Source organism: Amyelois transitella, chromosome 21 (genome assembly GCF_032362555.1).
Source record: "Amyelois transitella isolate CPQ chromosome 21, ilAmyTran1.1, whole genome shotgun sequence".
Taxonomy (NCBI): domain Eukaryota; kingdom Metazoa; phylum Arthropoda; class Insecta; order Lepidoptera; family Pyralidae; genus Amyelois; species Amyelois transitella.
Window position 1 is genome coordinate 2,212,032 of NC_083524.1, and position 16,853 is coordinate 2,228,884.

The window sequence follows — 16,853 nt, forward strand, 5'->3', positions numbered from 1 at the left end:
ACATCTACATGAATTTAAGACACGTATGAGTGAGAGAAATATAGGACAACTTTCTGTTTACGCTGCAACTGAATTATAGGTAATTACGAGAGAAATATAAAATAACGCACAAGTAACGCTTGTGGTTCAAAGTTCAAATTCTACCTTGGCAATTTACATGATATTTTCGATACATAACCTACTCCCAAAAACTGTTCCACACAAACTGCTCCATCGGCTGGATCAGCAGCTTCGATGCTAATTCCTCGTCAAATGAATACTAAATACCTGATACTAGAAACCAGATACTATTGATATCGGTGCCCTGTTACACAAAAACTGATATTTTCAATACATACCGCACTCCCTACAACTGTTCCACACGAACTGCTCCATCGGCTGTAACAGCAGCTTCGATGCTAGTTCCTCGTCGAATGAACACTAGACACTAGATACCTGATACTAGATGACCAATACTAAATACTAGATACCAGGTACTATTGATATCGGTGCCCTGTTACACAAAAACTGATATTTTCGATACATACCGCACTGCCTACATTTGTTTCACACGAACTGCTCCATCGGCTGGAACAGCAGCTTCGATGCTAGTTCCTCGTCGAATGAACACTAGACACTAGATACCTGATACTGGATGACCAATACTAAATACTAGATACCAGGTACTATTGATATCGGTGCCCTGTTACACAAAAACTGATATTTTCGATACATACCGCACTGCCTACATTTGTTTCACACGAACTGCTCCATCGGCTGGAACAGCAGCTTCGATGCTAGTTCCTCGTCGAATGAACACTAGACACTAGATACCTGATACTAGATGACCAATACTAAATACTAGATACCAGGTACTATTGATATCGGTGCCCTGTTACACAAAAACTGATATTTTCGATACATACCGCACTGCCTACATTTGTTTCACACGAACTGCTCCATCGGCTGGAACAGCAGCTTCGATGCTAGTTCATCGTCGAATGAACACTAGATACTGGATACCTGATACTAGATAGCCGATACTAAATACTAGATACCAGATACTACTGATATTGCTGCACTGTTACACAAAAACTGATATTTTCAATACATACCGCACTCCCTACAACTGTTCCACACGAACTGCTCCATCGGCTGGAACAGCAGCTTCTATGCTAGTTCCTCGTCGAATGAACACTAGACACTGGATACCTGATACTAGATAGCCGATACTAAATACTAGATACCAGATACTATTGATATCGGTGCCCTGTTACACAAAAACTGATATTTTCAATACATACCGCACTCCCTACAACTGTTCCACACGAACTGCTCCATCAGCTGGAACAGCAGCTTCGATGCTAGTTCCTCGTCGAATTAACACTAGATACTGGATACCTGATACTAGATAGTCGATACTAAATACTAGATACCAGATACTACTGATATTGGTGCAATGTTACACAAAAATTTATATTTTCAATACATACCGCACTCCCTACAACTGTAAGCGGGCTCCCCCTGCTTGAACACCTTCCCGCAGAGAGTGGAGCGCCTCGGGGCAGGCTTGGAGCCCTCGCTGGAGCCCCACACGAACTGCTCCATCGGCTGGATCAGCAGCTTCGAGGCTAACTCTTCGTCGAATGACCAATCTGGAATTCAAAAGGAGACATAAAGTAAGCCGAGCCGCTAAACGTGGCCTGTCCGTCTTTTCAAGACTGTTGACTCTATCAACTGAAATTCAGATGTTATTACGGGTATGTATGCATAAAATAAACTTACTGTTTCAGAAACTTCATACTTTTCTCATCTGCTTTACGTCAATGCCTACTATTACTATAAATGGAAAAGTAACTTTTTCTGTTAGGCTTTCACGCTCAACCACTGAACCGATTTTGATGTAATATAGTACAGAGATAGAGTTGGCCTTGAGGCTATTTAAAACAAAATAACACCGATATCTTGTACCATGTCGTTATCAGAGTTGCACTACATCTCTATCCGATGAATGATGTAACAGGCGATTAAGGGAATAGTCACATTCATTTAGTGCAACTTTTGCCATGATCGAATACCTAGCATATATAATAGAAGCCTATACCCATGTATAGGCTATGGGAGTTGCTTCGTGTAAAAACCTGACTTACCCGATCTAGAAACATGGTCAAAAGCCGCACCCTGGGCTCATCTTTATCTCATTCTCCTGGATGAATGCCAGGAGATTTTTTTTATTATTGTATAAAATGTATTTTATATTTATTATACACAATGCAGGTTAATTAGAGTACTTATTACAGATAACTAAATTGTATGTACAATTATGTTATCTATTCTAACACGTAATTATCCTATCACTATAATTGCTTATTATAAAACAAAGTGCCCCGCCGCGTCTGTCCGTTTCTAATATCTATGTTTTAATCGTCAACTTAAAAATGGTTTAATGAAAAGTATTTAAAAAATAAAATAGCGTGGATTACTAATAGAACTCACTTGTCCCCGCTATGAAGCCAGGACTCTTTTCTGAGTCATGTACATTAGTTTGTGTCCTAACCGATATTCTTAAGGTGACACCTGCACATTCAAGCAACTGGATGTGTTAACATGATCCGAAATAGGTAAGGTTCCCCTGCAGAGGTTGCGGTGGTCAAAAGTCGTTTCGTGTAAAAAATTTCCTCCAATAATTATGGTCAACGGGCACACCTCGGGACCCTCTACAGATGTTACAGGAACTAACGCCAGATGGAAGATGAAGAGAACATAACTCACCCAAACATGTCCTGTTCGGCTGCGGCGAGTATATCCTCGGCACCGTGACCCGCCAGTGGTCCTGAAAGTGGGACGGCGCCAGCACCCCCTCCGCCATCTTGGACCGCCACAGCTCCACCACGGCGTCCGCGCGCGCTGGTAACGTGAACCTGGCGGCGATCGTACGGTTCACACTCATTGTCACTAACAAGTTTTAGAAACACTGTTTTTAAAAAGAAAATAATAAGGTATGGAAATTAGAAGAATTTTCGTTTTATTTCACTCATCACAGTTGTCCCATTGTCAGTTTGCTAAGTCCATTTTCAAAATAATTCACTGGTCACAACAATGTGGAAATACTTATATAAGATGTTGAAACAAGAAGTTTCGTTATTATTCACTTTCCAAGATATTTTTATTGTAGTTCATATCATTGTTTCGGCCGACTCATTATCACTTCATGTTTAGAAGCACTGGATATTCGGATCTTAAGAATTTTTACCGACTGTCAATAAAACTATTTTTACTAATTTCCAAAATCTGCGGTATTTATCACTTGTTATTCTTACTTTATTTATAAATATAAGATCCCGTCATATGCGACTCACAATGGGAATATATGTAAAAAAACACATTATGAAGTCACTATGATGACTTCACCAAGAAGGCACTGTTTGTTTGAATGAATAGTGCACAAGTTCATTGGCTGAATAATGTTTAAAATTTCGAAACGTGATTCAACAAACATTCACTTCAAAACGTGATTCAACAAATATAATTTTGTTTTTATTTTGGTACAAATAATGAATATTCCTTGAAAATTTTAGAGGACAAGTTATTTTTATAATAAATAGGTAGGTGTACATATATTGAAATTAAAAAATTACGAAAAAAAATATTGAACAATTTCGCGCGCTTATTATTTCACAAATTCGCAACTAACGCGCAGGCAGGTAAACAAAACACTGGCCGAAAATTCCGAATACACGTTTGGCGTGAGGCCACTATACAGGATATTCTATTTATAAAAAAAAGTGCCCGAGAGAAGTGAACTCGTTAGATTTTATTGTTAAAGACAAATGGTTCATAATTCGCGGTCACTAAACCTCACAATTTTAAATTTTTCGTGCAGAAATACACTTACATATACGCACTCATGATGTATTGAACTCTTTATAATATAAAACTGACTTAATGCATAAAAAAGTAAACGGATTTTGATGAATTATACTGTAGAGATAGATGGGATCCCAATGACGGGTAAACATTCTTCCGTCTTTCCAATTATCTTTCTGATATTAATGTGGGCAAATAAGTAGGTAAAATCTAATCTTAAAATTTAGATTCATAATATAAACCTATCACGCAAATGAGTCCAAGACATAATTTACGAGCAATATCTGCATAACTCACAGAGCTATTTAGGCTAAACTCATTACTCCCATTTGATTGAAGGCGGGAAAGCAACTTTATCAAGAACATTTGAGCAAATTGAAATTATCTTTTTCTAAATTGGACGGGAGGAACTAGACTCGTCGTTTAACGCCGTTAATACTAACGTAACGGATATTTTCGTACATTTATTTAGACTACTTGCCGCCCACTGTATCACGTGCGTGGGACTCGTGATTCGTGACTTTTGATTTTCTTTTTTCAATTTTTAAAGTTCTTTCATGTCTACTACATTTAAAATTATTACATTCTTCTCTCAGATTAAATAAAAAAGATTGAAAGATTCCACTTAAACATTGAAAATTAAAATTAATAATGTGAGTAGGCACTTGCTTACATACAACAATGACATTAAAAAAATTTAAGCCTGAATAAAAGATACATAGATAATAAAAACTGTTCCATAAGGGCTTTATGTAATTGTAAAACTTGATAAAACAAAATAACGCAATTGGGCCTTTCTTTTGGGAGCCACAGTCACACTGACTTTAAATGTAGCCTAGATACATCAATCTGTAGTTAATTTTTTTTTTCATATTTTTTCAAAATCGGAATAAAAGAAACCTCCGCTTTAAAAACTTTTCAAAATTGGAACGTCCAGTTCGAGCGCGCAAAGTTCGAAATGCCATTTGCATCGGGAGCGCGCCGCTGGCCGCACGCCAGCGCCGTTGACACGAGGAGTCATCAAGACAGCTCTTCCCTTAATGGAGACCTTGCGGCCGACATTGAACTCGATGTGCAAGGTCGTAGTCACACCGTGTGACAATTATAAAAATTTAATGTGCAAAAAATTTAGGCTTCAACTTAATTAATTTTATTGCGTTCAGGAAATTTCCACAGCCAAGTGAGGACTATGAAAATGATTGTTCCTAAGTTTCCATAAAAACAAGGAAAAACCAAAGGAAAAAAATACTTTCCCCCTTCTAAGACCAATCAGCTGATTAACCAATTTGTAACGCTTCCGAGGTTTATTTTAATTGATTTTCATATACATATAGTCATATCTATATCCCCTGTGGGGTAGACAGTCATTGGATTAAAAAGACGTTATTCTTCTTAATCCAATGACTGTTTTCTATTTTTTGTTACATTTCTTTTTATATGCTTGTTTGTTCTTTTTATAGCCCATCGCCTACAAGAGGAATCCCAAGGTTAATAACCTATCCCGTAGTCGCCTTTAACGGCATCCACGTGTAAGAGATAGAGTGATCCAATTCTATTAAAACGCAGGGAACCACACCGGCAATGCAAATGATTTTCACTTTATGCCATTTGTTTATGTAAATATAAATATATTATAAATATATATAAGTAATTTGTCCCGTATGGACAAACTACACAGATTGAATAAGCCTCTGAGTACGTTCGAGACTTGTGTGACGAGATACTAACTCAGCGATACTTTATTTTATAATAAATACTTATATAGATAAACATCAAAGATCCAGGCCAATCAGAAAAAGTTCTTTTCACTGCCCTGGCCGGGATTCGAACCCGGGACCTCCGGTGTCACAGACAAGCTTACTACCGCTGCGTCACAGAGACCGTCACTTTTTATTATCTAAAGTTCAAGATGCATTTTCAGTATAAAAAAAATTTTTTATTCATAATAATTTCAAATTATATTTGTTTCATTAATTGATGTGACAGTGTGATAGGCAGTCATATCGATTGCCAAATGGGTAACTAAAGATATAATTGTATAAAGATAATAAAAATATATGTACATACATATTGGACGACACAGATGCAATTTCAATTGATAATTAGCATACATACATATAGTCACGTCTATATCCATAGCGAGGTAGACAGAACCAACAGTCTTAAAAAGACTAATAGGCTACGTTCAGCTATTTGGCTTTAAGATAGAATTGAGATTCAAATAGTGACAGGTTGCTAGCCCATCGCCTAAAAGAAGAATCTCAAGTTTATAAGCCCATCCCTTAGTCGCCTTTTACGACATCCATGGGAAATGCTATTCTTTTTCTATTGGTGCCGGGTACCACACGGGTATGATAATTAGCATTGGTTTTAATTATAGTGGCGAAGGCATAGACGTGTCGGGCGGTAACCGCCGTTTTATATAGTATCATTCCGAGCCTTCGCCATGACGGGATGTCGTAAAAGGAGACAAAAGAAACACAAATTATTCATCCTTAGGGCTTCAATGATGCCAAATATGTACATGTAATTGTGTCTGTGTTAGAAGAAACTCCTGTCGACATTTTGCCCAACATGGTCAAATTGTACAACGAACTATAAGAATCGAAACGGCCTTATCTTTAGAAGTAACGGAAAAAAAATCGATAAAGGTAACGGTAAAATGGCAATTTTATTGACTTAAGATTGAAATATCGGCAAAAACTGAACGAATATGTTTTTTTATAAATAAACACGTCTATATCCATTGCGGGGTAGACAGAGCCAACAGTCTCGAAAAGACTGAAAGGACACGTTCAATTGAAAATTTGAACGAAAAAACGAAATTGAGATTCAAATAGTTACAGGTTTGCTACCCCATCACCTACAGGAGGAATCACAAGTTTATAAGCCTATCCGCCAATCGCCTTTTACGATACGACATCCATGGGAAAGATATGGCGTGGTTCAATTCAAAAGTACAGAAAACCACACGGCTTATTTGAGCTTGTGTATGTAACACCTTTTATTGTGCAGCATCTCTTTCTATCAGGACCTCATCTTTTTATTGTGCAGCTATCTTTTTCTATCAGTTCCACCGCGATACGCAACAACAAAACGCGATAACAACTAAATTAGCGCATAAAATCATTCTCTTATTTTTTTAATAACGTATATTATTTTATAACGTATATTATCTTATCACGTGTGAAAATGAACGCCAGACTTCGCAATGAACTCTGGAAGGTTGTATATTTTTATCTTGAACTCCTGCGGACTTTGGACTTGAAGACTGTAATATTTTATTTTTATACGACAAAAAGCCTGTTATTCTCTGCTTTAAAAATAAATTAATTTAAAAAAAAATTCAACTTAAATTCCTTATTTTTTATAATTATTTAATGATTTTTAAAATTGTGGCCAAACAACATACATACATATAACCACGTCTTTATCCCTTACGCGGCAGACAGAGCCTTCACTCTCGCAAAAACAGAAATGCCACGTTCAACTACTGTAAGCTTGTGGCCAAACAAAACCTCTTTTACCTATATGGTATATTTTTTTTTTTTTTGCACGGTAAGTAAACCCGCATCCACGGCGGAAAACTAGTTTATAAACCAGAGGCACGTGTTTGACATTGTAGCGTTACCTTATCGGTGATGCAAGTCGTTATTCGCGCTTTCCTGATCGCAGATATGGCAATTTGCGACGCAACCTCTTTATTTAACTTCCTTCTTTCTCAAGGATTCTTGTTAAGTTTTTTTTTTTACAACTATGATAAATGCTAATTTACATTATAATAAATTAATATCATTTTAATAAAGGGTTTAGCCGGATACGTATGACGAATCGGCCCCCAAATGAGAATCGATATCGAAACTTTTGTTTTAATATCGACTTAATGTTCAAACGCGATTTATGTACTTTTCGCGACCGACTTCCGCTTTGACCTTGAGATAGAGAGCAAAATATCCGTATGCTTGACTATTACTGAATGTGATATATCTCTGAAGCTAATTAAGATAGAGAAGAGAAACTAACGCGAGGTGTTAGGTTACATTACAGAGTATATCACATAAATATTTTTATGATTTTTAGATTAAAAAAATTACATAAAATAAATAAAAAATAAAAATAATCTTTTTTTTTTTCTGAGTTCTCTGTGACTTACAATCACAAAATTAATATATATTATGCTCCTTTGCGTGATCTATTACCCATAAAAATTGCGTAAAAAAAAAGTTGGTGCAACACAACGAAAAAAAATTATATGTGATTCGCGCCTTGTGAGTGTATAAACAAACAAGTTCGAACTTGTTATCGCGCTGTTTACTGCATCGTTTGTTTAGCTATAGCTAAAGTCGCAGTCATTTGTATTACACAAGAAGGCGGTTTGTTACTTAAATTCTGTCATAGGTATTTTGTATCAGCATTTTGAAATTATTATCTATCGAACCAAATCATTACTAAGTAATCATGTCGAGAAAGTGTAAAAATTGTAACAAGTACTTGTGTAAGATTCCTGATTATAAAAAAATTATAAAGAATGAAGAAGAAGCTAAAGTGTTCAGTGACTGTGTTTAGTGAATCGTAATAGTTAATGATATTTTTTGTAAGAAGTGTCGACTTATCCCATATGGTAACAAAAAAGCTTCTATGTACTTCCAAATGTGCAGCATTTAACGAGGTTTCTTTAAGCATAAAAGAACCTGGTGAAGAATTAGCGACTAGAGAAGTGCCGGAAGAAACTTACGTTTATTCTGAAGATTCTGATAACAGTAGTGACAGTGATTTTACATATAAATACCATCTGAGTGATGATAATATTGAAGTTCCATTCCAACGTGTTGCATCTACTCACAAGTATTGCATTATATGACAAAAAACAACTTATCTTAAAAATATAATGTTTGGAAACACGAATACAATTATTTATTAAAAAACAGATTTTTATACCAAAAGGTGATCGTTGCTATTCGATGCACTTAAGTGGAAAATATTTTTATGAAGATGATTTATTACGTGACGATGATTAATATTTTGTTTCTTGTATTTTGATTGACACGAAAAAGTAATAATAATAAGTATTGAACACTGGCTATTTTTTTTTCATTTCTTTTTTAACTAATATCCCATCTCTTAAGACTATTGACTTAAGTTTTAAAACAAGCTGATGTGAAATTTCGAAAAAAAAAACAATGATGTAAAGTGCACCTTATAATACAGGGGTATACCATAAGACAGAAATCACATATAATTTTTTTTCATTGTGTTGCACCAACTTTTTTTTTAAGCAATTTTTATGGGTAATAGAGCAAGCAAAGGAGCATAATATATATTAATTTTGTGATTGTAAGTCACAGAGAACTCAGAAAAAAAAAAGATTTTTTTTATTTTTTATTTATTTTATGTAATTTTTTTAATCTAAAAATCATAAAAATATTTATGTGATATATGTAATGTAACCTAACACCTCGCGTTAGTTTCTCTTCTCTATCTTAATAAGCTTCAGAGATATATCACATTCAGTAATAGTCAAGCATACGGATATTTTGCTCTCTATCTCAAGGTCAAAGCGGAAGTCGGTCGCGAAAAGTACATAAATCGTGTTTGAACATCAAGTCGATATTAAAACAAAAGTTTCGATATCGATTCCCATTTGGGGGCCGACTCGTCATACGTATCCGGCTAAACCCTTTGTATATGTGTGTGCGTTGGCTTTTTACATAGGTATAGAGTCATTTTATTTATTTATTAAAAAAAATTAGATTCCTCCTTTTTAAGTTTAAGAGTTTAATTTTGTCGGCGGAGTTAAGTGGAGCGTCCTCCATTGATCTCTATTCTCTGTAATTTTTTTTAATTATATATAATATAGAATATAGTATAATAATCAACTAGTTATAAATTACCTAATTCCGCAATGCAGGCGATTTCAATAGGCAAAATAACTACGCTCATTGTTCAATAAGCCAGAACAATGAGTTTTTCACCAAAACAATGGATTATAATCGTTTCTGTTGTTGAACAATCGATATCTTCAATATCAAGGATCGAAATGAGTGGAATGTCTGCTCCAGGGCGAATAACAAAATACCCGTAACTTAAATTGAATCGTGTGGTTCCCCCCTTCAGAATAGGACTGCTCCATATCCTTCCAATGGATGCTGTAAAGTGTAAAGGCAAACAGCTGAACGTGGCCTATCAGTCTTTTCAAGACTGTTGACTCCGTCTACCCCGCAATGAATACAATATAGATGTGATGTAAGTAAATTGGACCAAAATGTGCCGTGTGGTTTCCGGCACTTCAGAACGAGGCGATTTCATCTCTTTCCCACGGATAGCTCGTGGCACGTGCGACGCCATTTTTATCGCACATAAACTATCGCGGTCCCGTTTTGCGTCATAATAAAAAGCGAAACAGCGATAGTTTTTCAAGCGTCGCGCGTGCCATGCTTAGGCGGCAGAAGTCAGCATTACATGAAACTTTTCTCCCGGAATTTCCACGGGGAAACGGGAAAACATTAAACAGCGCTGCAGGTAACAGCCACTTTATATAGAAGTTAAAGAGTAGACATTCCATTTTTTGGCTAGAAATTCAAGGAAATTCGCTCCATCTAAAAAAGTTTGTTACCTGTCAGTTGCCACCAGCATCTCCTCCTCCATGGACTCGTCACCCACCTCCACCTCTAGTTGAACAGGCGGCGGAGAACTCATCTCCGGTCAGTCAGTCACCGCACCTGAAACAGATTGACTATTGCACTCTACGTATTACCCGAGTGTCGAGTGATCCTGAGAATAAAATCACTCAATTCCTTAACATGGATATCGTAAAAGGCGACTAAGGAAGTGGGCATATTTATCTAGTGCAGCTTTTATTATAATCCTATGTGAGTCTGATTCTTTTATATTAATGCCAAGAGGAAAAGAATAATACTTATATTTTTGATGGCACAACTATCCTCAAAATAATCTGGACTAATTACATATTATATAGGTATATATTAATTATTAAAATTTCATATAAGTCAATTAATCTGAACAATGTATTCTCTCGTCCACATTTCTAAATAGAATAAAATAGATTTATTTTCAAAATCAGATACAAGGTATCACTTATTGACGTCACATCACTTAAATCTAATTATAACTACTACCACTTCCAAAGCACATGTGTAGAAGAAGCGGCGGAACAAACTACACTGCAGCATAAAATTTAAGAATTTTGATTTTTATTATTAGTCACGCACACACACCTCTAAGAATAGGTAACACAAGGCATGTATATACTATTAATTTAGTTTTCCCTCTTGCCAGATGCAAGTAAGAATAGTTATATTTTCATATGCCCGACTACTATGTTCCAAACTCCACTCTGATATCTCCGTGTCAATAATCCAAATTAAATTTAACTCAAATTAGTTTAACTTGGTTAAACAGATAACATGGAGCGGGTCATGACTTCACCCATTCTTTGGAGAACAAAGAAACTAGTATATTGAGATGATAATGAAAATATTAAACCTAATCTTGGCTGTAAAGATATATATTTTTTTTTATTTCAAATTTATAAATTAAAAAAATATTATATCTGGAAAATTTCATAATATGAGCTTGCCCTGAATAAATAAAATGATGTCTCTTTCCCAGAGGGGTAGTCAGACACTACATATTTTCACTTGCCACAATCCCTTCTCACTTCTTCTGTTTTAACCACATTCATACCTCTCTTCAAACTAGCTCGTAAATCTTGGATACTCTTGACCTGACTGTAACTTATTTTTCCAAAATGTCAAAGAAATATAAACTCAACAATGAAATGCAAACTAGGAAATGACAACAAAAAAATATATATATTTTACCGTGGTTTTTTATCAAATGAAACTGAACAAGGACCTGTTTACACTGATATTTGTTGGTGCATTCATTAATTTCAACAGGTTTTTGATAGAGATAAGTTAATTTTATTGAAAGAACCTAACATGCATTGCAGGTCGACTCTACATCCGCCCAGGGTATCCTTTCATGTATAATTTCTGTACAGATTAAACCAAAAAATTTAGTATAACTTCATAGTCATATTAGATTTTTCTTATGTTTGTAATTCATATAACTAAAAACAGCTTAGTTAAATATCTAATTTTATACTAAAAGAACTACTATTTAATACTATCCAGTTTCAAACGTATTACATGAATATTTCGAAAGGGCTGGCGATCGCAAGCAGGTCGACAATACAAAGTCTAAAAAGTTTCTTTGAAATCTGACCATCAGGCAGTACCTACCATGGAAATGATTTGTCCAAATCATCATTTCATCCATATCCATTGCATTTTACACACCAAGAGATAACATGCACAACGAAATAAATATAACAAAAGAAACGCACCTCACCTTCACTCTTAGAAAACGTTAACTCATCCAAATCGACTTTTCTCGGAAACTCAAACTCTTCGATAGAAAGCATTCAAAACTGCCCAACAGATGAATCTCATCAGTTTTCTTGTGTAAAATATTCCCGATTGCAAATTTTCACTATGTCATAGATCCATGGAAAAATGACATTTCATCACAACGTGATATTTCATGAAACGTAATACAGCGACTAGTGTAATGATAATTACCGAATAAATATAGAATAATTAATATAATTGTACGAGATTACTCGTTCTATTTTATTTTCCGTAGAATTTATGAAGAACAAAAATAAAAATACGACATCACAGCAGAAGATGATCGACTGCGCAATGCACAGATAAAAATATTTTGTTTGTTTTTTAAATTGACATCCCAAAATACAGATTAAAAAGCAAAGACGGCTCTATGCACTATTGTCTTTGCTGTACACTTACATAAGTAGATATATATCCAATCCATAGGATTTATCCTTATCTATACTAATATTATAAAGCTGAAGAGTTTGTTTGTTTGTTTGAACGCGTTAATCTCAGGAACTACTGGTTCGAATTAAAAGTTAAAAAAAAGGGAAGACAGAGCCAATACAGTCTTGAAAAGACTGATACGCCACGTTCAGCTGTAAGAATGGAAGAATTGAGATTAAAATAGTGACAGGTTGCTAGCCTATGGCTTAAAAGAACAATCAGAGGTCCATAAGCCCATTCCTTGGTCGCTTTTTACGACATCCATGGAAAAGAGATGGAGTGGTCCTATTCTTTTTATATTTTCCTGTTTCTAATGTAAAGAGGGTTTTTTGAGAAAGGTTTGTGATATAAATTATAACTACCTATGCGAAGCCAGGGCGGATCGCTAGTTTTTTTTCTTATAAGATTAGAACAAGAGTACGCCCTTAGCTTTATTCCGTGAACTGAAAAAGCCTGTTTATTTTGAAATTTCATACGAGAAACCAACTACCAAAGAAGTCACTAGATCCAGCGGTATGGGCCTGTGGTATACGGTGCGTTGATGAAAATCAAACTGTCAGTGTGTGTGTGTATGTGTCCCCTTTATGTAATAGACAATTTTATGGAAAGGCCATGTTATTTCTTGGTTCAAATTTCGATGACAAATGTGACACAATATATTTTGATATACCCACAAAAATCAATTTGGATTTCATACACCTCTGATCTGGATGGATGACTACACAAATTAATAAAACTCAACTAAACAATCATTATTACTTTTAATAAAACAACTAATAAATAAAATAAAAAACTAAGTCGTAATTAAATCCTATGAAGTAGTTTTTGGTGTGGAGAACCCAAGTGGAGGATATTTCTCAAGGATGTCTCCCATCATAGAAGGGTAGAAGGCCATGAACTTGAACCTCTCACCCATTTTCTTGGGGTCTATTAGCATTTCGTACGCACTCTTAAGCTGTTCCTTTGCTTCATCTGTCTTGGCATTTTCAAGTAAAACCTGAAAAATAAAATTACTATTAATAAACCTCATTAAAATATAAGCAAGATAAAAGCAAAGATATAGATTTTAACATTCTACGCTGTTATGGTCCTTCGTGCCGGATCCCTAGACATGTAATCGAAATTGTTTCAATGTTTCGTAGGTTCCTCGGACTCAGCAAATTTCTGAACTAGGCTTCAGGAGTTTAGGTCTTTCAAGCGACATATTTTTAATGTCAATTCTCACAATGTCTTTCGAGCCTACTTATCTTTTTGGTCCTTCAAGCCGGATCTATAAATGACAGATCTCACACACTGACAGCAGATTCTCCAGTTTAGAAATGTATTTTATAAAGTAATTTCACCTGCAACCGCAGTTCTGCCTGTGACCTCTTTAGGAAATCCATCTGTTTGACCGGCCCCACCACTATAGCGTAGTTCTCTGCTGTCGGCGACTTGGACGCGGCGATTCTCAACTGCTTGAAGTCCACGTCTGCGGTTAAGTCAGAGTCGCCTGGGTTTTCTAAGGGGTCAACCACTTTGTGCTTGTGGAAGGCCTGGAATCGGAACAATAAAAATCAGGCTTAGAGAGTTAGAATATTGACATTTAATGGACATGTTCTTCATGGATCATTTTATTGAGCACTTATTATAAAGAAAGATATAAAGTATTTTGTGACTTTTTGGCAATACTATTGTGGATATTCCAAGAAAGAAAAGGTGCCTATGTTTGTCCTGACAGTCTCTTCTATCCCCATCTATCTTTACATACAATAATATAAATTTTGTCTTTAATTGGCAAAAAGCTTATTTAATCAGCTTACATGAAAACTGTTATGAATGTGGACAATGCGAAAGAAGTAAGCAAGGATCAAGGCGAGTGGAAATATGTAATCTCTGCCTACCCGTCCAGGAAGCAGGCATGATTTTATCTATGTATGTTATTATTAAAAAGTATGATTACCCTAAAAGTGTCACCCTTCTCTCCTTCATGTCCATAATCAGCAATCAATGCTATTCCCCCAAATTCATCGACCCTCTGTGCCAACTGCCTGGCGATACCCAGGCTCCTGGCGCTGATCTCCAAGTGCGTCCTCTCCCCAGTGTCCAACGGAGGCCTGATCAAAGTCCGGACAGAGTTGGTCTCCTCGGCCGATATCCTGTACCGAAGTTTTCCAGCTGAATCTAAATCTATTAACACTTCCCGCCAGCCTTTTTCTGTTTTCTGCAATTTATCGAGTTTTCATATGAAAAAATATATGACTCAATGCTCTGATATTATTGTAAGGTTGTATTCTTTTAAAAAATAAAGTGTCTTTTAACCTACACATAAACAGATAACTCATCTGTATCTCAAAAGTGTAGAATATACAGAATAAATCCCCATTAAGTCCTAAGGCCAATGAAAGAATGACAGGTGGCAAGCCGATCAGTGAAAGGCAACATATAGAAATTAGGTTTGGAGGATATATATGGTTGGAGGCTATAGTACCTAGCAGATTGCCTAAGTGACAAGCATACAAACGAGAATTACAAATATAAGAAGAAACTGCCGTGTGGTTCCCGGCACCAATACAAAAAAGAATAGGACCACCCCATCTCTTTCCCATGGATGTCGTAAAAGGCGACTAAGGGATAGGCTTACAAACTTGGGATTCTTTTTTAGGCGATGGGCTAGCAACCTGTCACTATTTGAATCTCAATTCTATCATTAAGCCAAATAGCGGAATATGGCCATTCAGTCCTTTCAAGACTGTTGGCCCTGTCTACCCCGCAAGGGATATAGACGTGAACATATGTATGTATGTATGTAGAAGAAACTGACCAGCTTGTTTACAATATTGTATGGTTCTCACCTCAAATTTGTGAATAGGCAACACATCAAAGAACTCATGGGCGATGTACCAGGAAAAGTTATTAGGCACTTTCTTCAGATCATTGTACCAGTACACTTTCATACCACTGACGGTTTCACCCTGTAAATAAATACAATTATCATTTAATGGTAAACTTGTATGTCGAAAATCACTTAGCAAATCATCCAGCTAGCCAGCCCCATATTGACAGAATTTAAAGACGTCGATGATATGTTATGGGAACTTCTTAGACCTGGCTGAGTTTGAGAAAGAATATTTTTCAACATGGAAACCAACTACAATTTTGTTTGATACACAATTAAGAATAAAATCCAAATGTTACCTCGTAATAGTGTGGTGAATCAACTTCCATAGGTCTGTGTGAGATGCAGAGGCGGGTGGCCTGAGCCAACTGCATTGTCTCTGATATCTCAACTAAATGGAGGCTTAGCGTGCGTGCATCGTAGCCGACGCGGCCAAGTACCTAATAAAAATTATAATATTGATAACATACATTGACCATATTATGCACAGAATTTTATGACCTTTACTTTGTCTCTCAGAGTACACACTTTCTAGTTACTTCTGTTATAGCTATGCTCTTACTTGGGAGTACATAGTAATATTGTAATCTGACCTTTGTGGCTCTGTACCTACATAATGGAGACCTAGAATATTGCAATAATAGTTATTCACCCTCAACATATCAACCAATAAAGTCGCTTTTCCTGGTCCCAGTTCAACTAACTGCAATGGCTTGCCAGTTCCCATCTTTTGAGTTTCTGAATAGAACCAAATCCCAAGAATTTCACCAAATAACTGTGTTATTTCTGGAGAGGTTATAAAGTCCCCAGCTCCGCCAATAACCTCTTTCTTCAAGTAATAACCCTCAGTAGGATTCGTAATAACAATATGCATATACTCTGCGACAGTCATAGGGCCATTCAAACGTATTTTTTCCTTTATTATGTCCATTATTTTAGGCGCTGACCCGGGCGCCGGCATTTTTAAAGATTTCGGGTCTGGCCGTTTGACGATTTTGTAAGTACCAGACCCTCTGCTAAATAGGGGTCCTAATAGTTTGTTGCACGTGCGCAATATATATCGAGAATTCATTTCTGATGAGGAAGCGATTATTTTATATAATTATAACAACAATCTCTGTCAACCAACAACATTTAACAATCAGATCAGACACAGCTGATCTGAATTGTCAGTAACAGCTGACCAATGACTGACATGTAAAAAACACAAAGCAACCAAAACAATGACTCGTAAAACCAATGTACCAAACGTTAATAAAAAAATTAAA

General features: G+C 36.0%; 2 protein-coding genes across 2 annotated transcripts in view; both read right to left on the reverse strand.

The window, feature by feature from the left end:
• LOC106136634 (E3 ubiquitin-protein ligase UBR1) overlaps positions 1–12,582 on the reverse strand; it is a 46,981-nt gene extending 34,399 nt beyond the window's left edge. The window contains exons 1-4 of the mRNA XM_060950432.1: positions 12,220–12,582; positions 10,460–10,565; positions 2,752–2,900; positions 1,473–1,634 (exon numbers count right to left, since the gene is read on the reverse strand). Coding sequence (XP_060806415.1) covers positions 1,473–1,634; positions 2,752–2,900; positions 10,460–10,542 — 394 coding nt within the window. The 5' untranslated portion in view covers positions 10,543–10,565; positions 12,220–12,582. The remainder of the gene's footprint in view (positions 1–1,472; positions 1,635–2,751; positions 2,901–10,459; positions 10,566–12,219) is intronic.
• A 904-nt stretch (positions 12,583–13,486) lies between these two features.
• On the reverse strand, positions 13,487–16,760 carry LOC106136627 (protein arginine methyltransferase NDUFAF7 homolog, mitochondrial). The gene is made up of 6 exons (XM_013337232.2): positions 16,238–16,760; positions 15,885–16,025; positions 15,542–15,661; positions 14,650–14,910; positions 14,051–14,242; positions 13,487–13,704 (listed from the first exon to the last, which is right to left on the reverse strand). The coding sequence occupies exons 1-6, from the start codon at positions 16,655–16,657 to the stop codon at positions 13,519–13,521; spliced, it is 1,320 nt and encodes a 439-aa protein (XP_013192686.1). The 5' UTR covers positions 16,658–16,760; the 3' UTR covers positions 13,487–13,518.
• Positions 16,761–16,853: the final 93 nt, after the last annotated feature.